The sequence below is a fragment of the Penicillium arizonense genome (assembly GCF_001773325.1).
Source record: "Penicillium arizonense strain CBS 141311 chromosome Unknown PENARI_contig003, whole genome shotgun sequence".
Taxonomy (NCBI): domain Eukaryota; kingdom Fungi; phylum Ascomycota; class Eurotiomycetes; order Eurotiales; family Aspergillaceae; genus Penicillium; species Penicillium arizonense.
Window position 1 is genome coordinate 679,391 of NW_019173280.1, and position 26,781 is coordinate 706,171.

Genomic DNA, 26,781 nt, shown 5'->3' on the forward strand with positions numbered 1-26,781 from the left:
AGGCGTAGCTTTCTCGAGTACAGCAATGTGATGTATCGTAAACAGACCAAGTAAACTTTCTCAGTATTAGCCAGGGGAAATTTTCCAAGGGTGACTTTGGCCAAACTTGGAATAGGGAACATACACGGGGTGATTCCAGGAGCTGCTTTTCTCGCAAAATATCGGACACATTTTCCATTGCGGTCGACCTAAAGGAAAGGAGTAGTGCTTCAACTTGAAACATTTTATCGAGTAAATGCCTATACGGATTGCCACTGAGGCAGCGGGTAATGGCAAAGGCATCTGGCACAACTCAGTATTAGCTGAGTCGAGTCGTTCATTGAAAATTCAGTCTTCGTGAGAAGAGTACATAGTAAATATAACCTTTACAGTACCCGGAGAGATTGACCAGCTTCATCTTTCTGCCTCCCACTCTTTACTTTGTTCAACTGTTCCATCGAACGGCACCAGCCTCACCTTTTTACGTTCGGTAAATATATTCTTGCAGACACAAAATGCCTCTTAATACTGCCGAGGCCGTTATTCGGATGTGTCTCGTCATTCTCTTCCTTATAGTGTCAACACCAGGGTCATTTTATATTTTGTGAAACGCAAATATAGTCAAGCATGTGGAAGCTGTGTTTCAAAATAATACACCAATAATGAAAGTTGCCACCTATAACCCCCGAATTCCACGTTAGCTTCACTTCTGACGGGCAACCTCTACTGCAGTAATTCCCATTTCTCATATGATTTTGAAGGATACCGTTGTTCAAAAATATCTCCGAGGTTCTCAATGGATTCCCCGATGTCTGGGTCAAAACTGCGAAAATCGTAGACGGTTGCATCCTGGTCTGGTACAAACCGATCCCGTAGGTCAAAGAAAAGCTGATAGATTGCAGAGATTTTCCATCTCGTGCCTCGCAAAGCTCTCACGATGTCCAAGATAAACGATCCAAAGGGCGCATAGTAAAGTATGTTGCCATACACGTCACCGTCCCCTACTTGGTGAGGTCTGTCTCGGATATTGTCGGTCACATCCCGAATAAATTGGTCAATCTCCGGAACGACCTGATACGCAGCCTGCGGCTGGGGATTATGAGCGCGAACGGCGAGCAGCATCCATCGCAAGGCAAAGTCTGCAAGTACATGGTTCGGCTCAATGATTCTGCTGGCAAATCCCCAGCGCGCCAGGAATTTCTCCAGCTTCCCTCCCCCAAACTCTCGTAGAAATCTGAATCTCTGACGACCAAGGTCATAATGAACACCAGGAAGCCACTCTTGCCTCGTGATGCCGAAATTTTCCCAGTCTGATTTGTGCCTATTCTCATTTCGGCTAACCAAACAAGGTTGGAATGCATAGAGCCGGTCATGGAGTGACACAGCGTGGTATACATTCTCGACTGCTGTGGAAATATTTTGATCGTAAAAGGCTGGCCACTCCAGGCCCATACCTCCAGTAAAATCCGGTAATCCCAGGCTACCAACAGTGTCGAAGAGTCCCATGAATTTTATGGGTGGAATGAACCTTGGCGCCCTGGGATTGGCTTCATCACCGATAAATGGCCAGGATTTGGACTGCCTGAAGAGTTTTGATTGGGGAGAATGTGGTTTGTCAATAGGATAATGGGAACGATAGATATCGTATACAGCTTCGCAAAGTAGGTGGGTTTGCTGCATATCAATAGCCCCGTCTACATTTACTGGTTTGATAACCCCGCAGTTGTTAATCATACCAGCAACAGCTCTCACCAAGTAGGCACCTCGAGAGAGGCCGAACATCCAGATTTCATGATCTGGATATGTATAATTTTTGACAATGAATTCATAAACTTCAATGCACTGACGGGCAATGTCCTGCGCGGTGATACCATTGAAGACGTAACTATACAGGGTAAGCAATTGTCATGATCATGCTGATATACATAGAAGGTTAGAAGGGGTACATACTCTAAAAGCGAGCTCCCAAGGCCCACGCCTTCAACGTAGCAAACCCGATCAGAGACTTGGTGCACAGCAGTATCATCTTGGAACTTGCCCCAAATTCTTTCGGCCAACTTATAAATATTAGTTTCAGTGCCCGTCTCCCGACCACACCAAGTGCCGTCACAGAGGATGATAAGAGGCTTTGTGGGCTTCTCGGCAGGAACAGCGCGCCTCAGAGTCGTTGACATTTCTAGCTGTGAGGGCTCACCAGACATAAGGATCTGTTCTAGTACAATTGCATCTTGGCTTGTTGGTGAGGTATAAATATTATATCGAGTTTATTGCAAGTGTCATGGTCTAGGCCCCGACCGGATATATCGGACGGGCGCCGTTTGCGGATAATAACCAGGGTCAGATGGGACGACGATCAAGCCGCTGAAGTAAGTTTGACCTTATTTCGTTCTTGGCACAGCAACGAATCACGAGTAGGTCACAAGTCTAGGCATGCTTGTAATGTTTACAAATCCGCGGGATTTTGTGGATGGAGCCGCAGCCTAGGTGGTGACGATGGCGCTTACTCCGACTCACAGTCTCCTTATTCTAGATCTAGGCTAGGGATTCCGGGGGGCGACCATCGTCGGGCGACGGCCGATCGGAGCGGGAGCACGCACCGAGGACGAATCAGCGACGAGAGAACTGTCCCCAGGGGCTCGTTGCCATTAACAATCGGGTATAAGGGTGACCAACCCCATGGGATAGGCCGACGGAAGAACCAAGCACCCCGGCCTCCACCATTACGCCTCCTTTTCATGTGGTCATGGCAAGCTTTAATTATATTAATTACATTGTCTCCTGATTCCTCGTCCTGGACATTAGACGTCCCTATTCGCGGAGGTATCGCGTACTATATGCTGAATTAGGGGCCTTAACGTGTGCGCTTCCAGCTGGCAAGGCTTGCAAGGCATTAACTACCTCGACCAATACTCTGAACCCATACTGATTGTGGACGTTAAAAATGATGCGCATGACGTCGATGCGCCGAACGCGGAGCAGTTTAAGCTTAAGGCTAGTGGATACTCCAGGCTCATATGGCGGGATCTTTCGACCGTCTGGACCTCCGACCATCTAGACCGAAGTAAGCTTTCGGAACAAAGTAGTGGGCAAAATCAGGCTGTGTATTAAAAAAAATGCGAACGTCGCTGGCTGGGAATTAGCAGTACGGCACGGCCAAAGGGAGTTGTTCATAAAAGGATGCATTAATCCTGATAAACAGGATCAGGATTGCTATTTTAGTCAGTACTATGGAAATACAGAATGATCGCTGGTGCTTGAGCGGTCTATACCGGGATTTAAAATTGATTGTATGTGACACCTACCATCACTTCCCCACCCTAAAGCCAACAACCAACCTATGCCTCTGTCCTCCCGCATCCTACCATGTCCCCACCGCAATCAACACCAAAACACACGAACCTGTCTCACCCATCAAAGCCACGCTCACAGTTGAAGAGCTTCACCGCCGTTTCCACAATCAACCGTCACTATTTCAGCTCGAGAATAGGGTAAGAAACCGCCTAATCGAACCCGCAACAAACCTGCATCTGCAAGAGAGTTGTTGTCCAGATTCTTAAACCCGGCATACCGGCGTTCTCACGGTTCCTAGCAGAAATGCAGCCAAACTCCGACAGTTGCTGCCCGTCCCATTCACAAATATTCTAGCAATTATTTGCTTTACGAAAATGCTCTCTGCAAATTCGCTAGCACCAAGATCCCTAGCAGAACTATATATGATGTCGCAGATTATCATACAATTTAGCTTGTTCATTCAGCCTTAGTGAGGGGCCCTTTCGGTCCAAAGCGCACAACATATGTGCTGGATAATTATCTCGACTATGTGTTGCAGAGTGAAGCAATATGCGATAGGTTGCACAACACGCTTCCGGGTTATGTCACTTGACGTTACATTCCATGATACTTACTATGTTGTTACTCACTTCCACTATGTAATAGCGATGGGTGCTGTGTTTGCATTACTCCGTGGTTGATACTTCCGAATGCCTAAAATATTATGTTTAGGTTACGATCAATTTCATTTCTGAATTTAATTTGTTGGTGTAAATTTAACATTCTTCCCTAAGGGCTCATCCTCTAGATACAAAATACGTAGAGAACGGATGTAGACACGGTGTATTGAATTCCAATCTGCACGAGAATCGCGCTATCCTCCGGGCCGCAGGACCGCGAAACCGAGACTGTCCCCTCAGCATGTTCGTATTCCGGCAATGGCTCCGTGTCATGTTGGCCAATTAGCTAAAATGTGCGGTGTTACAAATCATCCTATTGGACAATTAACTCTGCTAATCGAGGTGTTGAAGCTATTAGAGGAGATAAGTAGCAAGATAGAGCATATAAATTGAGCATCTGCTTCGCGAGGACGCCTTATTATGAGGGTCACAAAAACCCTCACGAGACAAAGAATAAGTAATCAAAGTCACCCTGGGACAATATGATTCCCAAAACAGACAAGGACAGCGAGGCAATGAATAAGGCTCGAAATCTCCGAGGCGTTTGCTGGGGAGAAGAATATCAGCGGATGATAAGTGGCATGTTGTATGTTGTTTATCTTTTCTGGCTCCGTCCAAAGACTAACTATTGCCTCGCCTCCTGAGCGTAGATATACTCCCCTAGCACCAGATCTCATAGAGGGTCGGTCGCGAGCAAGGCAGCTCACTGGAGAGTTCAACGCATCTCTTTACGGAGATGTCACATCAGAAAAGACCTCTCACCGGAGAGAAATCATCCTCAAGAATCTTTTCGGTCGCACGGGGCACAGTATCTACATTGAACCTCCTCTCTTTGTCGACTATGGATGTAATATCAGTGTAGGCGAGAGCTTTTATGCCAACTTCCAGTACGTGCCATATCCCGACTGGAAATATCACTAAAGTCTCCGCTGTCTAGCCTTACCATTCTCGACTGTGGGTTGGTCTCGATTGGGAACAATGTGGAAATCGGCCCGAATGTCAGTATCATCACCGGGGAGCACCACACCATGATTGAAGAGCGGAGAGCACATCGAGGATATGAATTTACAAGGGGTGTTGTTATTGGAGATGACTGCTGGATCGGTGCTGGTGTTATCATTTTGGCCGGTGTTACTATTGGCTCGGGCTGCTCGATTGGCGCCGGCTCTGTCGTGAAGGCACAAATTCCGCCTTTTAGTATTGCAGTTGGAGTTCCTGCGCGGGTGATCCGTTCAGCTCAACAAGAGTCAACTGTTGAGTAGCTTGAGATATTAAATATTCAGCTTTTTAGCTCTCTCTGCGACCCTCTTGCAATCCGTGGCTCGTTGTACAACCGGAACCCGTGAACTCGCGTGTGCTGGTGAGCCGATTGTGGCCTACCCGAACAAATGTGGAGGATTTCGCCGCATTTTCAGCCGCGTTTTGTGTCAATCTCTCTACAACTCTCCACTTGATGATGAATGGGCGGTAGGATAGACTAGTGACGCGTTTCAAGGGCCTGCGATGCATATAAGTGCCGCAAAGTCCGCTGCAATGGCTAGTCCCGATGCAAGCAGTGTATGCACGTCGGCCTACGTTGTACTTATGCTTCAATACCAACATCACGATCTCGTAAGCGAGCACTAGCTAGGGGTTCCGTCATCGCCGAGTGGAGGACACTCAGTTGTCAATCAAGTCAAGAATGCCAACCGGAAGGGACACTCTCCTCACGCGTGGTATCCGTATCCATACCGACCTCGATTGTCTCGCACCCCAATTCGAGCTTCTTCCACGAGTTCTTACACGAATACAAACGATATGTGTACCAATGAGTCCGGTCATCCCAGCAAGCGAGGTCCAAGACATGATATCGAAGATGGATTACAGCCGTGACGCCGCCTCATTCGTGTATATTTTTGCTGCGGTAACGCTCAACCTGACACGAGGTGAGCCCGTACAAGAGGCACCCGCGACACGCGAGCGCATCGCGACATTGCTAACCGTTACGGGTACGATAACTGCCTGACGAGGCTGTGCGGCCTCTGATTGGCTAGATATGTCGAGAAATCGTTTTTACCAAGAAAGAATTGTTTCATCCTCAACTGGTAAACTTCGCATTTCTTCTATCCTACCACGCTCATCTACTGTTGTTCGCCCACAAATCCCATCGCCTGTTTTCGTTCGTCGCGGGTATAGTCTTCCTGAGTATATCCCGTATCTTTCGAGAACGTAGGCTCAGCATTGCCCGCTGACAACCAAATCGACTCCTTATCATGGCATATGGGAGTGGTAACAAGTGAGGTGTACGAGAATTGGTTCTGTTTAGCGAAGTGCGTGAGTCCAGCTCCCCTAAGCGTTCGATCGACCTGCAGGGCAGACGAGGTATTGACTTTCCCGCGTTGTTCTGCTGGAACTTGAACTTGCAGACCGCCGCGTCTCCAGTCATCGTAGTTTGCGACGCAAATTTCGTTGCAGCCGTCGACTTGATTGATTCCATCTTCGACTTGGCCACTCCATGCCAGGCACTCTGCACTTGCTCAATAAGGTCTAGATGCTTGTCAATCCAATAGCACCATAGCGTGCGCAATCCCCATTGCTTGATGTATCGGGGAGCCTTGGGCTTCCCGAGCGCCCTGCCCGGGGGAGGGTTCTGGACGTATTGCCTCATGTATTCGCGGTCGAACTCATCGGAGATTAACTCGATATCCTGACTGGGCTTCGTCCATTTATCGCTGAGGGCTTTGAGGTAGTCGAAGACTTTGGCACTCTGGTCCTGTGTTAGTGGGAGAAGGTCACGGCTAGGTAGAAATAAGAGATCTTACAATCATGATCTGGTCTGCCAGAGCCTTCTCGGTGGGGCTTTTTGGAATACTGGCTTATTTGCCCTTCGGGAATGGCCTTCTTCCGGCCGTTAGGCTTGTAATGGTAGAGCACCAGTAGGTCTTGTTAGTGCTGTTCCCAGGACGTCCGCCGTTTGCTCGACCCAGTTCTTGTTGGGCCGTTGTTTCTACACCATGTCATTCCGCCACTGGGACCTGTACGGCGTCTGTTAGTCCATGTCCGACCATTTGCTTACTTCTAATAAAGTGACACATACCTCCGAATACTGCATTGCACCAAGTGGAATCAGGGCGCGTCTAGTCTTTAGGGAGGGGCAAGTTTGATCTTCAGCCGCGCGTACTTAAGAGACAAGAAAGAGCAAGCCGCCTCATCAGACATGCACCAGTAGCAATCCCCATTCACCGGACAAATATTCCGATTAATGCACACTAACAGGTTGGGCCTCGGCATCCTTGCGGATGTAAGTTTCTCGCACTTGACACCCTGCATATCGAGACACATTCCACGCCCCAATGCCATACTCCTGCGGGGCCTTCTGTACGCCTCGTCCCCCGCCTCCAATGATCAGATTCCCCGGTCGATATTCGGGATTGGTTTGCAACCGTCGAATGGCTGATACGTGGACCTGTGCATCAGGGGGGATGTCGCGCGTTTCTCCTCGTGGCAGCGGCCACCTAATAGGTTTCCAGGTCCCATCGGCCCGTAGGTCCATGCGCCGGAACGGCATCCACTCCATCAATTTCCAGGATAGGACCGAGCTCAATGGTAGACCGTTACCAATTTTCAGGCAGTCGTGAAGCTGTCCACCAGTGCTTGAGAGCCGCAAGGCCTCTTCAAACTGCGGATCAGCCACGAACTCGCGCTTTTGGGCCTTCCTTTCTGTTCTATCGCTGGTATCTTGCTCCTCTCCGCTGGACATGCCACCAGCTAGCTTCCTAGCTTCTAGAGATCCATCCCAGCAGTGGAATTGCTTTAGCTTCGCCCGCTTGAACCGAAGGCCCGCTCGTTGGGCTTCCTGCACCATCCAGACTAGCGGAGCGTGGCTTAATGCCCACTCCTCGCTGTCGTCAAGCATCCACCCCCCACCGATGTCAGCGTGCGCCCCGGGAAACCAAACCTCCTCAATGTCCTGCGGCGAATCTCGGTCATCTTCATCGGAACTGGGATCGTTGTCGCCACCAAAATGAGTGGATGTGGCCTCGGAGGGGCATGATTCACTTTCGGTTGCTGCTGAAGTTGTTGGACCAGCGGAGTCACCTGCCTCATGATGCGGCCTGGCACGATATTGTCGTCGCTCGCATGCGTGACTGGGGTCATTAGCCGACCCCCGACGTTTAGTCGCGTGGGTTGGCCGGTAAGTCGAATATTCCGGACCCGGTTTCTGCTGCGCAGTGTTCCCCGGTGCTCCATCTGGGGCTTGAACGTCATTTGTATGATCATTAGGCCAGCTATGGTGACGTGTGTGGATTCCATGTCGCTGGAGATGCTGCCGGAGTCGCGTGTGTCGGGACGCCCCTCTAGGTTTGACCTCGGAGATCAGATCCTGGCGGAACTTGGCCCGACGCTCGTCGATACCCACTGCGTGCCGGATGACCCTTGCTGATGTCTTAGCGGTATATGGAAACTTGCTGCGTTGCAACCACGGGTTTTCAAATCGGGGGATGCTGTTCACGGTGTCAAACAGACCGAGGAACTGAATCTGCGTGACCGGCCGGCTGAATGTCTCCCGGAAGGCCGTCATGTATTCGAAGTGATTCTCTTTCCCCTTGTCGTTCGATGTAGACTCGCTGCGCCGTTGCTGCCACTTGGCGAATGTCTTCCACGCAAATCGCACCAGCTCCTCATTGCCCATTTCCACTAGGCCCACAGAGTCTAGCATCTCAGCCAGAAAGCGTGCGACGTAGGCGCCTCGGCTGAAGCCAAAAAAGTACAACTCATCTCCCGGAGAGTAATATCGCATAAGAAACTTGTAGCCGCCCATGACATGGTCGGCAAAGGTCGAACCAACGGCGGCATCTTTGACTTTGAGATAGGCCGATTTTAGCTTCTCCAGCCGGCCCTTGCTCGAGAGCGACTGCGAGCTCACATAGGTCCCAATGCCGGGTTGGTAGTAATGGCACTGCTCGCAATCACTTCGGTCCAGCATCTTCACGCGATGAGTGTTACAGCAAATACCCACAGGGTTGTTGGTCACTTACCCGAAAGATCTTTAACACGTTGCTGTCCGACTCATCGCCTTGGAATTTGTTCCCCGTGCCATCAAAGCAGAGTATAAACTGTTTGGGGGTCTTGCTAAGTTCGGATTGCACCATATCGGTTGTTTTGATTCTTCTTCTTTTTTATGAAAATCTGTTTGATCGTGGGATGCACGGGGAAAGGTCAGACCTCGTCGCGCATGTCAGACCTCAGGAGCGAAATATATCCACTAATGGTACTTGTACGGGTTAGACACAGAAACTTAGGTGGACAGACAATCTGAGATGGTATGGAATACACTCTGTGCATGATCTCTTTGACGTCAACTGAGCTCACCAGTGGATGTGAGCCACGGTTTGATGGTCCGACGGACTGACAAAGTTAGTCCCAGCCATGCTCGGTGTGAGGAATGAAGTAACGACGTACCTATAATAAGGTAACGTATTCCATGCGAGTGATGCACGCAAGCGGTTGTCAGTCAGATACGCAGAGTAAATGTAATGAACGACAACCTTATATCTCAACAACAACGTCCCTATTTGATTTCATATTCACTCGATAGCTGTTGCTAAGACTTTTTAACGATATATATCAATTTTAAGGCGATCAAATTGCGCAATTATAAAAATTTTCTAAACTCTAGTGAGGCTAGATATCACATGAAAACCATTCAATCCACAAGGAAACGCCTGTATAGACCACTGTTGTCGAGATATCAAGATGTAATTTAACCCATTTACTATGTGTATCTGACTGAGTCACTCGCATTGTGAAATACGTTAGGGAGTGTAGCTCGGATCCCTCGAAGGTTACCGGGGCTTCCGCGCGGTACAAATTAAGGTTGAAATAAGGTTGTGCCACTGCCATGGCTTCACTCAATAAACTTAGAAGGACCGCGTTCCATGTTTTGCCTGTCGATCAGTATGTAACTACTCTGCATGCGTATAGGGATTATCGGGTGATGTCAATTTGACATCCTACAGACAATGTAGCGGTTGTGGTCGAGGCAACGCAGGACGGGTGGGCCGTCTGGGGCTGAGGCGGTTTGCAGAGCTAAAAATGGAATAAAGCCTAGTTATTTCACCCTAATCTTACTGCTTCGATCGAACATGCTTCAGAAAAGGTCTTACCAGAATAACGTTATTCGCGACACAGCCTCAGCAATCTAGTCACAGACACCTACCAAGATGAAACTGGACACCAAAACAATCAGCAAGGCGGGTTCCTCACATGTCTCTGAAACTAGAGAGCAGAGGGAGGCCCCGAGAGCAGAGCACCCAGAAAGGATGGAAAATGAACCAGCTGCAAAGTCATCGTCCAAATTCAAGGAAGCCAGAGAAGTCATTCACGCCGCTCGCCGTCCTCTCCCCACAGAGACCGGCGACGGAAGCTACATCGAGGATGAACCCAGCAGCGGCCTTTGGAAGGACCTACGCAGTCTTGGAATTAAGGATGCGAGCACGCTCGCGTCTTTCCTCGAGAACAAAGTGACTGGCCAGCACATAGATGACAAGACGATGCTCATGGAGCGTGTTATCCAGGCGAGTTTTATGCGCAGTCCTACAGATCCAACACTGACCTGCTGACTTTCTTTCTTGCAGCTGGTTAGCAGACTCCCAGATGGGTCCAAAAGCCGGACAAAGCTCACAAACGTGTTTCTCAACGAACTCTGGGACTCTCTCCCTCACCCCCCACTGGCGTAAGTATCCTGACTATCTTGACGCAGAGCCGATATGGCCGCGATTGGTACGTGTCTTGGACTGAAGTAAGTGCAGATATGTTGGAGAGAAGTACGCATACCGGAGTGCAAATGGCGCTCATAATAATCCTACGCTTCCCTTGCTAGGAGCAGCACGGACGGAATATGCTCGCACCATCCGCCCTGAGACGATTCGGCTGCCCAATCTCCCAGACCCGGGGCTGATCTTTGATAGCTTGTTCGCTCGAGAGGAATTCACGCCTCATCCGAACAAGGTCTCGAGCATCTTCTTCACCTGGGCTTCGCTGGTGATCCATGGTATGAACAGTTCATCACGTAGAGCCCAACAAATGATAACCCCAGACAGACATATTCCAAACAGACCGCAAAGATGAAAATATCAACAACACTTCCTCCTACCTGGATTTATCCATTCTGTATGGAGACATTGAAGAAGAGCAGAATAAGATCCGAACGTTCAACGACGGCAAGTTGAAACCGGACTGCTTTTCGGAGCCTCGATTACAGGCGCTACCAGCGGCATGTGGCGTGATTCTAGTTATGCTGAACCGGTTCCACAATGATGTCGTGGGCCAGCTCGCGCAGATAAACGAAAGTGGTCGGTTTACGAAGCCACAAGACGATCAGCTATCGGCGGCAGAGGCCAAGAAAGCGTGGGCCAAGTACGACAACGATCTGTTCCAAACCGGGAGGCTCATTACCTGTGGCCTCTATATCAACATCACCCTCTACGACTACCTTCGTACTATTGTTAACTTGAACCGCACTAACAGTACCTGGTGCTTGGATCCCCGTGTTCGGATGGGCGAGACTGAGGTGACCCCTTCTGGACTCGGGAACCAATGCTCCGTAGAATTTAACCTAGCATACCGCTGGCACAGTACTATTAGCCAGGAGGATGAGCAGTGGACAGAAGAGGCATACGAGCACTTGGTCGGGAAGCCCGGAGATGAGGCATCCGTGGATGAACTTCTTAGTGCCCTGGGCGAGTACGGAAGAAACCTAAATCCTGACCCTTCCAAACGGACATTCGCCCAGCTAGAGCGACAGGCAGATGGGAAATTTAGAGACGAGGAGCTGGTGATGATTTTGACAGATGCGATCGAGAGTGTGTCCGGATCCTTCGGGGCGCGCAATGTGCCTAAGGTGTTGCGGGCGGTAGAGATTCTCGGCATAGAACAGGCACGGCGATGGAATGTCGGATCCCTGAACGAATTCCGCAAATTCTTTGACTTGAAGCCGTATCGAAGCTTCGAGGAAATCAATTCTGACCCGGAAATTGCAGATTGCCTTCGGCACCTGTACGAAAAGCCCGACTATGTGGAGCTATATCCTGGCATCGTGGCGGAAGAGGCTAAGGAGCCTATGGTCCCCGGGGTGGGAATTGCGCCAGGATACACTGTTTCACGCGCCGTATTATCGGACGCGGTCGCCTTAGTTCGAGGAGATAGGTTTTACACCGTATTATATTCTGGCACCACTTGGAAGGAACGAAGCTGATTGTGCCTAGGTGGATTACAATGCTAGGAACCTGACCAACTGGGGCTTTACTGAATCTCACTACGATCTGGACGTTAACCAAGGCTGTGTGTTTTACAAGCTAGCCTTACGTGCATTCCCAAATTGGTTCAAATCCGATTCGATATATGCCCACTACCCTATGACTATCCCTGCCGAGAATCAAGTTATCATGGAAAGTCTGGGGCGGGAGCAGGATTACTCCTGGGATCGCCCTGCTTTCATACCGCCCCGGACGACTATCTTTGAGTACTCCAACGTTCGTCACATCCTCAGTGATCAGGAGGCTTTCCATTCCACCTGGGGCGAGGCGACTGGCTACATCTTCGGCGATGGAGGTTACGATTTTATGCTTTCCGGCGATACTTTCTTCCATGCTGGTCAGCGACAGAATATGTGCAAGTCGCTATATGTTGGCCAGTGGCATAAGCACGTCAAAGAGTTCTACATTGCGACGACGGAGCGGCTCTTGAAGGAGAAGTCTTGCCGACTGGGGCGGGCAAATCAGGTTGATATCACGCGCGAGTGAGTATCCATTCCCCTGAGGACTTATGGTTTCCTAACCAGTACATAGTGTCGGAAATCTGGCACATGTTCACTTTGCTGCAAATATCTTCTCGCTCCCCCTTAAATCAGAAAAGCATCCCGATGGAATCTTCACAGAGCACGAGATGTACCAGATCATGGCTGTCATCTTCACGGCAATTTTCTTTGACGTTGATCCAGCCAAGTCGTTTGGCCTGCGTCACAAGGCACGAGCCGCTGCCCAAAAGCTTGGTAAAATTGTCGAGGCGAATGTGAAGAATACGCAGTCGTCTAGGATGCTCTCATACTTTTTTGACAGCTTCAGCACCAATCCCTATCCGCTTGTGGAGTATGGCATACATATGATCCAGCGCCTCCTGGAAACCGGGTTGGGTCCATCCGAGATTACCTATTCCCAGATACTGCCCACAGCGGTCGCCATGGTGCCCAATCAAGCTCAGGTCTTCACGCAGATCATCGACTACTATCTTTCCGACGAAGGCCAAAAGCACCTTGTCCCTATTAACCGCATTGCCAAGGAAGACTCCCTTGAATCAGATGACAAGCTCTTGCGGTACTGCATGGAGGCGATCCGTCTTCATGGAATATTTGGCTCGTATCGTGAAGCGAAGACCAACGTCACTTTGAAGGATCAAGGCCGCCGCTTGAATATCAAACCGGCCGAGAAGGTGTTTGTTAGTTTTGTGAGCTCTACACATACGCGCACAACTCTGGTGCATACTGACTGATTTCAGGTGGATGCAAATCGGGACCCGGATGCTTTCCCAGATCCAGATAGCGTCCGTCTCGACCGCCCTATGGAGTCCTATATTCATTATGGTGTAGGCCCCCACACCTGTCTGGGCAAAGAGGCCAGCAAGGTTGCTTTAACAGCCATGCTTCGCGTGGTGGGGCGGCTGGAAAATCTTCGCCGGGCCCCTGGACCCCAAGGCCAGTTGAAGAAAATCCCCCGCCCGAACAACTTCTACAGCTATATGTTGGAGGACGAAACGGGATTTTATGCTTTCCCGATGAGTACGTTGCGGAAGGATTCAATTAGTAGTAACCTTGCTGACTTTCAATTTGTAGCGTTCAAAGTACACTTTGATGGCCCGGTCTCAAACTCGACAGATGATACTGGTGCTTATTGAGACGATTGTCCTTCGCGCCAACGAGGAACGAAGTCCTATGTCAATAGTGAACTATAGCACTGGGGCCTTCTTGTCGGGCAAAGTAGCATCGATCTAGGGAATAGGCATTGACTGGTTATTCGGATCTTCTGAACTTTTGTACAAGCCACTATTTATGATAGTTATTAGTTAAAAGTTCGCTAGCTTCTCAAAGACTACACACGTAGCTCTCTTATTTTTTTTCCGGTTGATTGAATTACTTTTAGAGCAAGCCAAACCTTGTAGACCTAGAAATTCACAACTCTCTTTGGTACCTTTCCAAACAAATTTCGTAGTCCGTAGACTTGATCATGTACCAGTAAACCCATATTCTGATTTGCAAAGATTGTCAAAGTGCTCGAACCAGCCTTCATCCCATAGAGATACATGCAATGTACAAAGAAACGGGTATAAGTTATTTCACTCTCCACCTCTGTATGCCACCTCTCTTCTGACTCCACAATTACTCCCAGTGTGCCATTTGCATCTCTTATACTGCACCCAGGGAGCCCAGGTAAAAGGAAGCATGCAAATCAGTAGGCGATTCACATATCTTGGGGATCGCTAGTTTCCCCGCTCCGCCCTCATCCGAGGATGAACCGCTAGAAAAAGTTCTTACACTCTCTAGTTAGTAAGGTTGTTCCTTACATCCATAACAGCCCTAGGAACGAAAGTAAGTCGAACGGATCTCTTGACGCCTTTGTTCAAGTACAGTTGACCCACAAAATGATAGTACGCCCGTCGGTAATATAGTCTTCAATCAGCTTTCGGATAATATCCTGTGGACTGGGCATGCCTATGAAGCCCAGTAGACTAACTATAAACAGCATATGCAGGCTGGTTCCCGGTCAGATTTGTAGCCTTCCCGAGGTCCCCTAGACCATGGGGCTAGCTGATGTTCTCATCTCCAATTGCGAGTCAATCCGGGGTGTCCCCCACAATCAGCACTAAGCTCCAAGAGGATCACCCGGGCACTGCGTACAAATATGGAGTCACCGGGTTGTCATAAGTCCCCCAATGCAGTAAATATTCTCCTCGGTCACTGAAACCCATTGAAAGCTTCAAATATCTACATCCATCCACCATAGACCACCCAAATCCGAGGCGACAAACCCCCACAATGGCTGACACATACGGTTCCTGTGACCCCGCATTCACCCGCGTCCGCGATCTTCTGCAAGAAAGACTCGTCACAGGAGAAGAACTCGGTGCCTCAATCTGTGTCAATATTGATGGAAAGAACATCGTCGATATTTGGGGCGGTCATGCCGACGCCGCCAAGTCCCGCCCATGGGAAAAAGACACTTTGACCGTTGTCTGGTCATGCAGCAAAGTAGTCACTGCCCTGGCAGCTCTGACCCTCGTTGACCGCGGCCTGCTGGACGTGGAAGAGAGAGTATCAAAGTACTGGCCGGAGTTTGCCGCCAACGGCAAGGAAGACGTCAGAGTGTGGCACATCCTCAGCCACTCCTCTGGCGTTCCCCAATGGGACAAACCAATCACAATGGAGTTCATGTACGACACGAAAGCTTCGACTGATGCGCTCGCTCAGCAGGCTCCTTGGTTCAAGGCTGGTGAGGTGTCGGCCTACCAACTGGTGAACCATGGACATTTGATCGGTGAATTGGTGCGGCGCGTTAGCGGCAAGCCGTTGAAGCAGTTTATTGCCGATGAGATTGCTGGTCCGTTGGGCGCGGACTTCAGACTCGGTGTGCCAGAGGAAGACTGGCCGCGTACTGCGGATATCATTGCTCCTGCTGTGGATATGCCAGAGGGCCTCGACCCGCAAAGCGTTTTGGCCAGAGCGTTCATCAATCTTACCCCGAAGGCTGAAGACTCTATGACCCCGGGCTTCAGGGGTACTGAGGCTGGCGGCGTGAATGGGTTTGGAAATGCGCGTTCGCTCGCTCGGATTGGTTCAATTGTGTCCTTGAAAGGAACAGTCGATGGGAAGCAGTATCTTGCGCCTAAGACTATTGACCAGATGATCCAGGAACGAATTCGTGGTATCGATCTGGTGTTGTACCTGAACCTCAGAATCGGTCTTGGAGTCGGCCTTCCGGTGCCGGAGAGCGTCACCTTCATCCCCGAAGGAAATATCTGCTTCTGGGGAGGTTGGGGGGGATCTTTCCTGGCCATGGATCTAGATCGCCGGATGACCATCGCTTATGCCATGAATAAAATGGGGCCAGGCATTTTGGGCAACGAGAACTGCAAGGCTTACATCGACGCGATTTATGAAATCATGGCAACCAAGGAGCCTTCTGCATCCCTATGATGTACATACTGTAGTAGGGGAACTGCTGACTGCATGAAGTGGCGGTCTATCGGATTATTCAGCATTTTGTGATGTATAAGACTTCCTCTGCGTAGCATAGCAATACAGAGACGCCTTCTCTTCTAGACCACCCCTATGTGTTTTCCCCTCCTATAGTCCCACTACCCCTAGTGGCCGACCTGTTCGCAGACAGACAGGCAGAGGCGGGTCTCCCTACGTGTTCCCCTTTCCAATACGTATTTTTATTCTGCACAAGTTCAACAGATGATTTTGGATATATAACGAAACGAAACCCCCGAGATCATGTCAAACGGTACAGCAATGTCCGAGGTAGACCGTGTGGCCTTGGCTCATTTCATTGCGATCTCCCTATCCGGTTCGATCTAGATCTTCGAGAAGCCTCGGGTCTCCACGGCGGTAGCGGGTTCGGGTCGACCATTTCCAATTCCTGCAGACTCTCCAAGCTCATTGTTTTTAAGGCCTCCGCGAGCGGGATCCGGGCGTGCGATCCGAGGTGGTATCTTCATTTCTGGGCACGGGAAATGCCACTCCGTATTGGGTGCCACTGCGGAAAAGGGTTGAATCACATCCCGCACTGCTTTCGAGCGATTACGAATCCCTTCCCGCATTTACATCTCAAGGGGAAGGAAGAAAATGATTACATTAATGGGGAGGTATATCTGGTCGTGAAGATGAGAGTGAGAGAGCTGGCCAAAACAACACTGTTGCCATCTGATATAGACGTCGCCAAAACCAGCAAATGGGTTGGATGATTTTGGGTCGAGATGGGAAACCCACAATCCCATATGGGGCCCCATATTGGTCGACAAATAGCGCAAACATAGGAAGACTCGTGACTGCATAATTTATGCATCTCTAGGCTGTATTTCCTTTTTATCTTACAGGCAGATACTCCGCGGGATAATGCAATTGTAGGATGAGGCATCTAGTGCAGACATGGATGGTTCCATTGTCTTCCAGAGCGAATTGATCTTTACTTCGACGACACAAGACTCAATCTTTACTGGACAGACAGAGGAGAGCTGCCTTTTGGAAATTCCTTGAATGAGCTGTCGTTTCACTCTTCAGTTTTGACTTCAGGTGGTCAGACCCAGCATCGGATCCTCGCACGAAACTTTCATGAGCCAATGGGGCTAGTAGTTAACTCCATGCAAAGGTGTGCCTATGTGGCTGAGCTAGGAGGGAGCGTGTACAAGTGCGATTTAGTCGGAGGTGGCAAAGAAAGTATGTATCATGATGAAGGTTGGGCGTTGAGTGGGATTACTAGATCCCGTTTGTGATGGTATTCATCGTTTGTTCCAAGGTTTTGATATAGAGTACGGGACCATTATTATAATATGATAGTAAATGCATCCATATCTCGGCGTACGCTTCTGGAATTACTAGCAATTGTAGAAGATGGGCCTGTTTGGCCAACCTTGGAGAGTAGATCTTGTTGGCGGAGAACCTGATCGAGAAGTATATTCGCAGTGTTTTGTCCTGATCCACACCGCTGCGGCGAAGAATTTCGTTCTGGTTGACTATGGCTGTGCTCCCCATCTCTGCGATCTCTATCTTTCTTCCGTGGCACCGAACAACCATCTCGAAGATCATGGGCTTTTGGTTGAACCTAGGTATAAAGCGCCTCTTCTCAGTCCTCGAACTTTTCCCTTTGGCATCTCCCTGATTCAAGTTCGGTTTGGATTTCACTTGAAATGGTTGAGCGAGTTGATCACGTGCTTTTGTTTGGTCCCACGTATAAAGCGCCTTTGCCTGGTCTTCCACTTCTTCTCTTTCACATTCTCTCAAACTGATGGCATCCTCCACCAGGACCAGGAACCCTCAACGCCCTCAGCACCCTTTGCACCTTCATTATTAAACCTTGCAGCGACCTTTCACAGGTAACCAGGTTTTGTCCTCACATACACAAAAGGCGCTTTCTTCTGACAATAACAGTTCAACTCCAAAAATGCATCAGCATTGAAACGCATCACGTGAGTTTCCATGCACACACGTCTTCCACCACAGATGAGAGGTTTTGTCAACTCGAGTCCATCTTGACCTTAACCATTTATGCTTTGTGGGTTCCCCATTAGCTCAATTCATCAAGCAATTATCAAAACAAGGATCCTGACCATCTTCTAGGAGCTAGGATCTTTCGAAGGATTAACACACCCACTCCTTCCATTACTTTTAGCAAAGTCGTCGCTCCTTCGCAGGAGATATTTTCACCAGCTGATCATTCGTATCGCCTTGGCCAATGAATGAATGTATGGAACTCGGAAAAGTTTGTCATATTCTGGATCTGGGACGGGGCCAATGCAAGCCTCTCCACTGGTAGGCATATTGAAAGCCGCATTGCCGTGCCAGGAACGATGCTTTTGAGAGTACTCGGAGACTCGATAGAATGATCTCTATACTACATCTGGATTCGAGCATTGGCGATCCAAACCGACATGTGGCGTCTCCCATCTCCCCGTTCCAACAGATCATCGACGTCTTTGGAACGTCTTTCGTCTGGCTGGTCTCCGCCAGCTTTTTTTATTAGTCAACCAAACACATGCGCTGATTCCTACTTACATTTTCTATGTACACATGTGTTGTCTCATTGCAAACAGAGCAGGCATTATTTCCTTCCATCTGACGTAGCCTGCACTGGAGGTCTGTCGTGTTGGGAGTTTCGTTGTGATGAAAGCAACGGCACGGAATCCAGCGGCAAGTGCGATCGGTACTGATTTGATATCATGCGCACTGATCTAAGATGGTTGTGCACTATTTCCTTTCCTGGTTCACTTGGCTAATATCTCGCAGTCGAAAATAGTTGAGGGCTCGAACCGTCACGTGCAGATGTCTCCCAACTCCTCGGTCCGAACCACACCTCAAAGCATAACCGAGGATGCTATAGAAATCCAAGCAATCAACTTAGCTGCTGAAGCTTGGATTGATAGTAATGGGATGAAGGGACAGGCTGGGATACCGGACCTCTGTTGGCAACTTCTCGGTCGTCGGGAGGAGGCCCGATTGATAGTCGGGACATTCACCAAGGAGTTCAATATGCCATCAACCGTCGAGTGGAGAGATATAGCTTGGGCATTCAGCCTCGCTCAGCATATTCGCATCAGTCAGAAGAGAAAGGGAGAACATACTTGAGCATGATTTCTCCTTCGTCGACCAATGATGGGATATTGGATGAAGCAGGATGTGAACTCTTTACACGACGGTTGAAGGGATATCGAATTCATTGGTGAATGTCCAAATTACTGATCTGTTCGCTTCTCGATGCTTGGGGAATGCCAAGAGAGCCTGATGCCTTCAAAAGTCAGGCCGAGGTGAAGGACCTGTGTCTAGATTACCTCCCTCGATAGATCCGCTGGATTTGGGATTTTCCGATATGATTTGAGGAACTCAAAATGAAAATTGAAATTCCTTGAAAATTCCTATCCTACTTTGGTATTCTGTTTCCTTAGTATGTCTTTATCCTAGGTGCGTAAAACCAGGGGTTTGGTCTTTGGGGGATGCTAGAATATGTATTGACTGCTAGTTTTGACGCACTTGGGTTTTCTAATATTACTTCCGTTGCGATTATGAGCTCTTTGTGGGTACTTCCGTGACAAAAGAGCTGCAAGTATAAACGGGGTACAATGTTGTTGGATGTGGATTACTTCCATTCAGAAGCTTCGTTATTCAGGCGCCTTGGCGCTTAGAGCTACACGAGATCGAAATTCTAGAAGTAACTTATACTTGATCATAGGCGAAAGGAAAAACTAGTTGTGATAATGCCAGCAGATCTGATGACCATAACACGAGACGGGGAGACCAGCTAGACCATTTTTCCAAGACTCACCGAACAGGATTGTCAGCCGGCGACTAGGATAAATTTCCGGCAAAGAGAAATGAAGGCATGTCGCATGGTGAAATATGATTATATCTTCATAGTATGGTAATTGGAATCTATATGCATAGAACTGGTGTGCATGCACAACCGAAGTTTTCATCGGAAAGGAATCAATCATAACCTGACACCCAAAAAAGCAAAACACAGCAACAGCATGCAAGACCCATCAATAAGCCAGACGCTCTAAGCAACCTTGGACATTGCACCAAAGTTAGGAGTACCTAAACCGGAAACCGGGTCCCAGCCCTTCGTCGCGTTCCAGCTGGCACCGGCCACAGCGGGTCCACCGTTATTGGGGCCACCAAAGCGGCCCTTACCATCACAGCCGGTGCTACCGCCGTCGACAATATCATTGAGGGCGGCGCTGGCAGTGGAGTATAGCCAGGGGTTAAGGAAGCCCATGGGGGGCTTGTCGCTGTTGATACGGCCGTCGTTGAGGAGAGCAATGACGCCAGCGAATGTAGGTGCGGAAGCGGATGTACCGTCGACGCTTCTCAACGACCCCCGTTCGAATATAGCGTACTTTTGGCCTTGGGCTGAGACATCGGGGAATGCCCGGCCATTGGGGTTGAACAGACCGGACCAGGTGTCACCAAGGCCCTTGAGGTACGAGCCCACGGCTTCTTCTTGGTACTTGGGGCGGTCCCAGAGATCAGAGAAGCCGCCGGAGGAGAAGTACACGGCCTTTTCGGGCGCGGTACCGGTAGTCGCTCCGACGGAGGTAACCCATGGGCAAGAGGCTGGGAACTGGGGCGGGAAGTGGGTTGCGTTTCTGTTGTCGTTGGTTTGGCAGGCGGCGCCGACCCCCGAATCACCAGATGAGAAGATGACAGAGACACCTCGGCTACCAAGCTGCGAGTACAAGTTGCAGACTGTGCGAGCGTACGTCTCAGGGACACTCTGTGAAGATGTTAGGCGCTGTAGTGGTAGTGGAGAATAGATAGATTCGTACCTGCTCATCCTCGCCATAGGAGGTAGAGATGACCTGCGGCAAGTCCTTGTTGTCCAGCTTGAGCACGTTCTGGAGGAAGTCGAGGTACGGCTCGTTGTTGTTGTTATTGGGGTCGGGCTGGTCGAGGTCGGGAACCAGTTTGCCACGACCACCAGTGCTAAACTCAATAACAGGAACAGGAGAGCTAACTCCCACAATGTACTGCAGATCGAGGTTGGCCTCGGTGCTGTCACCGCTGCCTCCCTGGACGTTGCCGCCACCATTGAATTGGACGACGGAGAAGTTTTGACCTTGAGCATAAGAAGCGATGTTCTTCTCGAACATGGCCAGGTCGGAGTATTGAGCGTACTGCTCGAGGTAACTGGCGAAGCCAATCTTGTTGCCGTTACTGCTATTGGCCTTGTAGTCACCGATGTTATAGATGTCCTTAAGACATTGTGGGGTGATGATGCTGTTGCAGTCCGGGGAAACGGACTGGGCAGCCATGCGGAAAGCCTCGTCGGTCTCTTTTGTCTGGCTGTGGAGAGTGTTTCGATTGGCGTGAATCTGCCCGAAGCGAGTAGTAGGCTGGATCATATTGACATGGGACATAAGAGCGTCCGGAACGGAATACTCTAGGGTGCGGAGGCGCTCAATGTGTCTGGCATTGCTGACGTAGTACTGGAAGTTAGCTGCCAGCAGCTCGTTTGCCGTTTCTACGGTGGTGTGGAACGTCATCCAGTCTGCATCCTGCTCGATCTGAGTGATGCCAGCGCTCTCGAGCCATTCACGGATCGAGTCAGCGGACTCAGCGCTCGGTTGCAGCATGCGCTTCATTTCCTCGTGGGTCTGGAAATGCTTTCCATAATTGGGGTGGTCGGGAGTGGACATGTCCATGACAGCCTCCTCAAACCCAGCGGCATCGCCCTGTGCCAAAGCAATTTGTAGTTTCAATGACTGGTTGGCACGCGGGGTGCGGGAATACCTCCATCCTATGTTGGGTCAGTTGGTTCCCGTCGTCGATTTTATTTTGAACCGATGCATTGAAACTCACCCTGGGGCACAGCCCTCAGGCTCTCGAAAACGTCAGCTGCAGTAGAGGAGGCGAGAAGCGAAACGACCGCGAGCGATAATGCCCGACTGTTCCAAAGGGATGCAATCATGGTTACAAGAGCGAATGTGTACTCCCTACCAAACACCGATAGGGACCTCTATCAAGCGAATGTAGAATAGACAAAGTATAAATACTTAGCGACACGAGGGGATCAACTGTAAAGGAGGGGTAATGGTGAATTTCTTATTTATTATGGTTGCATTGGCGGGGGGAGAATGAGCCAGGAATGTTGGAGACTCCCGACTCTAACATTGGAAGAGCGATTATTCACGACGATCGTGCGTCACTGATCCCTTGTCCCTGTGGACCCTTGTGGCGGATGTCCGTCGGGTTAAGGGTTAGCGAGCTTGTTCTAAATGGTTCGATGCCGGAATTTGATCTCGGACTCCTGCTGGCTGCCGCATGGTTGCAGCTGCGGCCGATACTCCGTTGCGCCCGAGGCAATTCATGACGTTCCTAAATAGTCAGTGATGTGATCGGTATGGAGAAGATCTCTATCCCATTGTTACGGAGGCACCGGGGCTCCGACGATCGGCAGGGGCAGACCCACACACTTGACGCAAGGTCAACAATGTAAGGAGGCGCAGCCGTTCAGGGTAAACTCCATGAAGGCCAGGCCCTGGTTGAAATTGCATCTGCTCCACACAAAACCGTTGTCTCATCGCATCCAACAGCTCTTGGCTCCTTGGGGAGATGGGCGATACATGTACATGTAATCTCCAATGCACCCCTGCCAAGAAGTGGGCGGTGTTGGCATGGTGATCATGCACCATTGGAACAACTAACAGCCAATCAAGCTATGTACCTGACCGGCTGAGGATGTAGCGCCCATATCTGTGGCGTTTAGTATCCTGGAATCAATCTCAAGATTCAGATGCGTCTTGCATACAAACAGTCGTGCATGTTATTCGCATCGTGAAAGGCTGGAGGCTGGGATTTTGCCAATTCGCATATGTGCGATCCCAGCCCAGCAATTTTCACGGGAACTTGATGTGGCTGGGATAACTTGGTCGGGACTGGATATTGAGAGGCTGTCCATCCAGCCTTGCCTTTCATGGTAGAAATGAGTTGGGTCAGAATGTGCCTGACTCGTGGATGTGAAGAGATGGGCAATGTATGCAGATAACAACTATCACGGGCGCACATGACGGTTCCCATTCACTCCGAGTTGTATTTCAGTGGTTATGCGCTGTTTGAGTCGAATAATACCCTTGACTTGGACAGAAGTTGCTTCGACGTCGTTGGGTTGGCAGAAAGGGTCACGTTTTTGGATTAGTGACCGCCCAAACTACATAGAATGTCTGCTTTCGTCTATGATAGGGGGATTTCCCTACTATGACGCGTTAATAGCATCAATCGCTTTAAATATCGAGTAGAAGACGCCAAATCATCTCAACCGAAATGAATAGTTGTATTGCTAGTATATATCTCTCGAACATCCAGTTTAACCGCTTCCAACAAGACATCTCAGACTCGTCTCGCCATTTTATACGGCTAACGTAACTATCAACCCGCATCAATCAAACCAGATGCATCCCAATTGAAGATGCCACATAAAGTGGCACGTCGGCCGAAAGGTTCCTCGGGGGAGAAGGATGGAATTTGGCCACCCTCGGTGGACTTCATGTGAATGTGCCAAATTCGGAGAGAGCACATTTTCCGAGAAGCTGAAGCAAGAAGCAACCTATGTAGTTGAACATCCTATCAACATTCTTTGGACAACATTTACTTATCTTTTGCACGCATCCACGGTCAACATGGATCGCACTAGTTGCCTTTCAGTGCCTCATCTTCCAGCCCTTATATAAATAATCATCTGGCTACAGTCCGGCGAATGGGTTACGCACTTATGCTTCATGATACCATACATCAGGTGTTTCAATTTCTCTGCTGGAGCTTAGAATATGACAAACGCATCTTACTTGCGGTCCATTTGTAATCACCGAGTGCCCAACTTTGCCACTGGACGAGAAAAAACATTTCGTTTACGCCATTGAATTCCGCTCAACGTTTAACTATGTCAAATCCCTCCTCCAAATTGTCCAGGGCCTTTCGAATCTCAGCGACATAAGCAGGGATACCACCAGAGTAGCATACTGGTTCATAAACCTTGCCAGGGATGCTACCACCCATGTATGTTGATCTCGTCGTGGGAAAGAGAGTTCTGTCGTTGAGCTCAACGATATGCTTCTTCCATTCATCAGCTGCCTCGACCTTGGGGTTGATGTACTTGATGCCATTGGCCTCGATTTTGGTAATAGCGTCGGCGATCCACCGGCCCTGCACGGCAACTGACGTCGGACCATTACTCAGAAGCGTCGGACCTTGCGGGCCATAGATGTGGAACATGTTGGGGTAGCCGCTGATAGTCATGCCGAGGTAGGTCTTTGCGCCGGGGATCCATTCATCGTCGAGCTTGGCACCGTCAATGCTCTCCAGACCGAGCTGGGTCATGACGCCGGTGACAACATCCTGTGACTGTTATTTTTCTATCATCTTTTGGTTGTATCAAGCGGAGCTTACGAATCCAGTTGCGACAGCGATGACATCAAACTCATGGTGAGTTCCGTCCTCCAGGGTGATGCCGGTCTCGGTAAACTCCTTGATCGGGTTATCCTTGATGTCGACTAGATCCACTGACTCCCGGTTGAACTGCTCGTAATAGTTCTGCTCTAAACATGGCCGTTTAATACCAAAGTAGTGCGGCATTTCCCACGGAGCAAGCAGCTCCCTCAGCCTAGGGTCGCCAATACGAGCACGGGTTTTCGTGGCCCAGAACTTGTACGACTCTTTGTTGGCTTTCGGATTGAACAAGTTATCCTTATACAAGGCAACCCAATAGCGGAAGCCACCTTCCTTCCAAACACTCTCGTAGAACGCCTCGCGCTCCTCCGGGGTATCGTCAAATGTGTTACGCTCGCACCAGTCATATGTGAAGCCAGCGAAGCTAGTCTCACGAAACCGGAACAGCTCTGGGTAGCAGGGCTTGATGCGCTCTTGCTCCTGGACGGTGAGATTGCGCTTACGCATTGGAACGGCGAGATTAGGAGTTCGCTGGAAGACTTTCAGCTCGCCCGCCTCAGGGCCCCAGGCTTGCGTGATTTGCACACCCGAGGCACCAGTGCCGATGATAGCACAGCGCTTATTCGCTACGCTGATATTTTTGTCGGGCCAGAAAGACGAGTGGTGCACGATGCCCTTGAACTCGTCCATACCGGACCATGGGGGAATATAACGTTTGGCGGCCTAAACGCTTCATCAGTAGATGTGCAGTTGAATGAGGGAATGAGGGATGCGATACTCACAAAACCGGTTCCGAGAACAAGGTATTTGGCCTTGGCCGTCCGATCATCTGCAGTTTTGATGTTCCATTTCCCCTCTTCCGTATCGAACTTGGCCCCGACAACCACGGTGTTGAAAGAGCAGTCCTTCTTGAGACCAATTACCTTGTCGACATGGTCAAAGTAAGCACGCAGGTCTTTGTAGTCAGGGTAGTTGCTGGGCCAGTTCCATGTCTTGTATACCTCGGGCCAAGAGAACTCGTATTCCGGAACTTCGGAGTCGACGCCGGCGCCAGGATAGCAGTTCCATCTCCAGGTGCCACCCAGATCGTGGCCTGCCTCGAAAATGACCGTTTTCAGGCCGCGATCGCGGAGGGTCTTGAGCATGAATACACCGGCTATTTAGTTAGCAGGGAGACAATGCATGTAAGGTATACCGACTTACCAAAACCTGCACCCACGACCAAAGCATCGACCTCGAGGTTTTCGACATATGGTCCGGACTTATCGGCGTGGAATACCGAGTAATCAGTGAGCTCGGTGCTAAACTTCTTAAACCTGTTAGGCATCCTAGGCATAGAGGCTGTCTCTCTGGATCTATCCATCTTGGAGATTTAAACGATCACGTGTTGCACTTCTTGTAGTACTCGGAGGATTAGAGTTTGAGATGACTTTCAGAACTTTTCGTTTTTCGGACAGCTCCAAATTATATTGTATTTGATACATATATTCCTGCTGAGGTGAGCGTTGGCTTCGAAAATATCACAAGATACCCGCAACCTTGTCAATTCAATCCAGTGTACGTTCCCCACGTGTCACTGATGTACTGCAGCTACCATTGATTGGATCCCCTCGGGCACTAGTTGCGGTTAATCCCGTCCCGTCCGCAATCCAGAGATGTTCCGTTCCGCAGCGTTTGCGCAAACCGCGAGGCAAACTAGGGGATTTGCAGGGAAGGGAAACCAATTTCAACAGTGCTTTTGAGCCTGTCGCTAAACAAGACTCGATTTCAGTCTCCCAGGACCCTTGCTTTCAGCCAGAGTACTCCATACCCACAATACCCCGCACGATCTCTCGCTTTTCCTCGTATAGACTATGCATCTCGATGCGCAAGTGCCTTCGCATCTCCGTCAGATCATAGACAAGACCTGCGAAGGTCAAAAGTCCGGTATCCCAGGCCACGGTTGTGGTCGTCGGCAAAGATGGGAACAAACTACTCGCTCACTCTGCCAGGAAGAATGTACAGACTCTTGCAGATATCGGATTCTTGTCTACTACGCAGAGCCCTGAAAGATTAAGTTAGTCGGATTCGACCAGGGCTGGGAATTTGGCGGCTTTTAATAGGTCTCGACGTCAGTGACTGTTCGGTCTGCAGGTTTCAATACCCCCTCTAGATCAAAGGCCT

The 26,781-nt window shown here is 49.7% G+C and overlaps 8 protein-coding genes across 8 annotated transcripts; 3 read left to right on the top strand and 5 right to left on the bottom strand.

Moving 5' to 3' along the window:
* Positions 1-702: 702 nt before the first annotated feature.
* Positions 703-2,180, bottom strand: PENARI_c003G02305 (T6SS phospholipase effector Tle1-like catalytic domain-containing protein; the record flags this gene model as incomplete). Its single annotated transcript, XM_022628160.1, has 2 exons — positions 703-1,864; positions 1,930-2,180. 2 exons carry the CDS (start codon positions 2,178-2,180, stop codon positions 703-705), a joined length of 1,413 nt encoding a protein of 470 aa, XP_022491448.1.
* Positions 2,181-4,411: 2,231 nt separating this feature from the next.
* On the top strand, positions 4,412-5,191 carry PENARI_c003G04827 (sugar O-acetyltransferase; the record flags this gene model as incomplete). Its single annotated transcript, XM_022628336.1, has 3 exons — positions 4,412-4,515; positions 4,580-4,816; positions 4,867-5,191. 3 exons carry the CDS (start codon positions 4,412-4,414, stop codon positions 5,189-5,191), a joined length of 666 nt encoding a protein of 221 aa, XP_022492082.1.
* An 858-nt stretch (positions 5,192-6,049) lies between these two features.
* On the bottom strand, positions 6,050-6,736 carry PENARI_c003G08007 (uncharacterized protein; the record flags this gene model as incomplete). The annotated part of the gene is made up of 3 exons (XM_022628562.1): positions 6,050-6,274; positions 6,337-6,681; positions 6,731-6,736. The coding sequence occupies 3 exons, from the start codon at positions 6,734-6,736 to the stop codon at positions 6,050-6,052; spliced, it is 576 nt and encodes a 191-aa protein (XP_022491810.1).
* A 431-nt stretch (positions 6,737-7,167) lies between these two features.
* On the bottom strand, positions 7,168-8,895 carry PENARI_c003G00456 (T6SS phospholipase effector Tle1-like catalytic domain-containing protein; the record flags this gene model as incomplete). The annotated part of the gene is made up of 1 exon (XM_022628028.1): positions 7,168-8,895. One exon carries the CDS (start codon positions 8,893-8,895, stop codon positions 7,168-7,170), a length of 1,728 nt encoding a protein of 575 aa, XP_022492080.1.
* Positions 8,896-10,132: 1,237 nt separating this feature from the next.
* Positions 10,133-13,859, top strand: PENARI_c003G02651 (peroxidase/cytochrome P450 family protein; the record flags this gene model as incomplete). The annotated part of the gene is made up of 8 exons (XM_022628176.1): positions 10,133-10,477; positions 10,547-10,644; positions 10,721-10,962; positions 11,012-12,078; positions 12,176-12,708; positions 12,758-13,412; positions 13,464-13,743; positions 13,798-13,859. The coding sequence occupies 8 exons, from the start codon at positions 10,133-10,135 to the stop codon at positions 13,857-13,859; spliced, it is 3,282 nt and encodes a 1,093-aa protein (XP_022491447.1).
* A 1,138-nt stretch (positions 13,860-14,997) lies between these two features.
* PENARI_c003G06437 (serine hydrolase domain-containing protein) lies at positions 14,998-16,155 on the top strand (the record flags this gene model as incomplete). The annotated part of the gene is made up of 1 exon (XM_022628444.1): positions 14,998-16,155. One exon carries the CDS (start codon positions 14,998-15,000, stop codon positions 16,153-16,155), a length of 1,158 nt encoding a protein of 385 aa, XP_022491554.1.
* A 4,078-nt stretch (positions 16,156-20,233) lies between these two features.
* Positions 20,234-22,144, bottom strand: PENARI_c003G00867 (S53 family peptidase; the record flags this gene model as incomplete). The annotated part of the gene is made up of 3 exons (XM_022628058.1): positions 20,234-20,950; positions 21,003-21,973; positions 22,036-22,144. The coding sequence occupies 3 exons, from the start codon at positions 22,142-22,144 to the stop codon at positions 20,234-20,236; spliced, it is 1,797 nt and encodes a 598-aa protein (XP_022491900.1).
* A 1,955-nt stretch (positions 22,145-24,099) lies between these two features.
* On the bottom strand, positions 24,100-25,981 carry PENARI_c003G08390 (flavin-containing monooxygenase; the record flags this gene model as incomplete). Its single annotated transcript, XM_022628585.1, has 4 exons — positions 24,100-24,567; positions 24,619-25,341; positions 25,401-25,774; positions 25,822-25,981. 4 exons carry the CDS (start codon positions 25,979-25,981, stop codon positions 24,100-24,102), a joined length of 1,725 nt encoding a protein of 574 aa, XP_022491783.1.
* Positions 25,982-26,781: the final 800 nt, after the last annotated feature.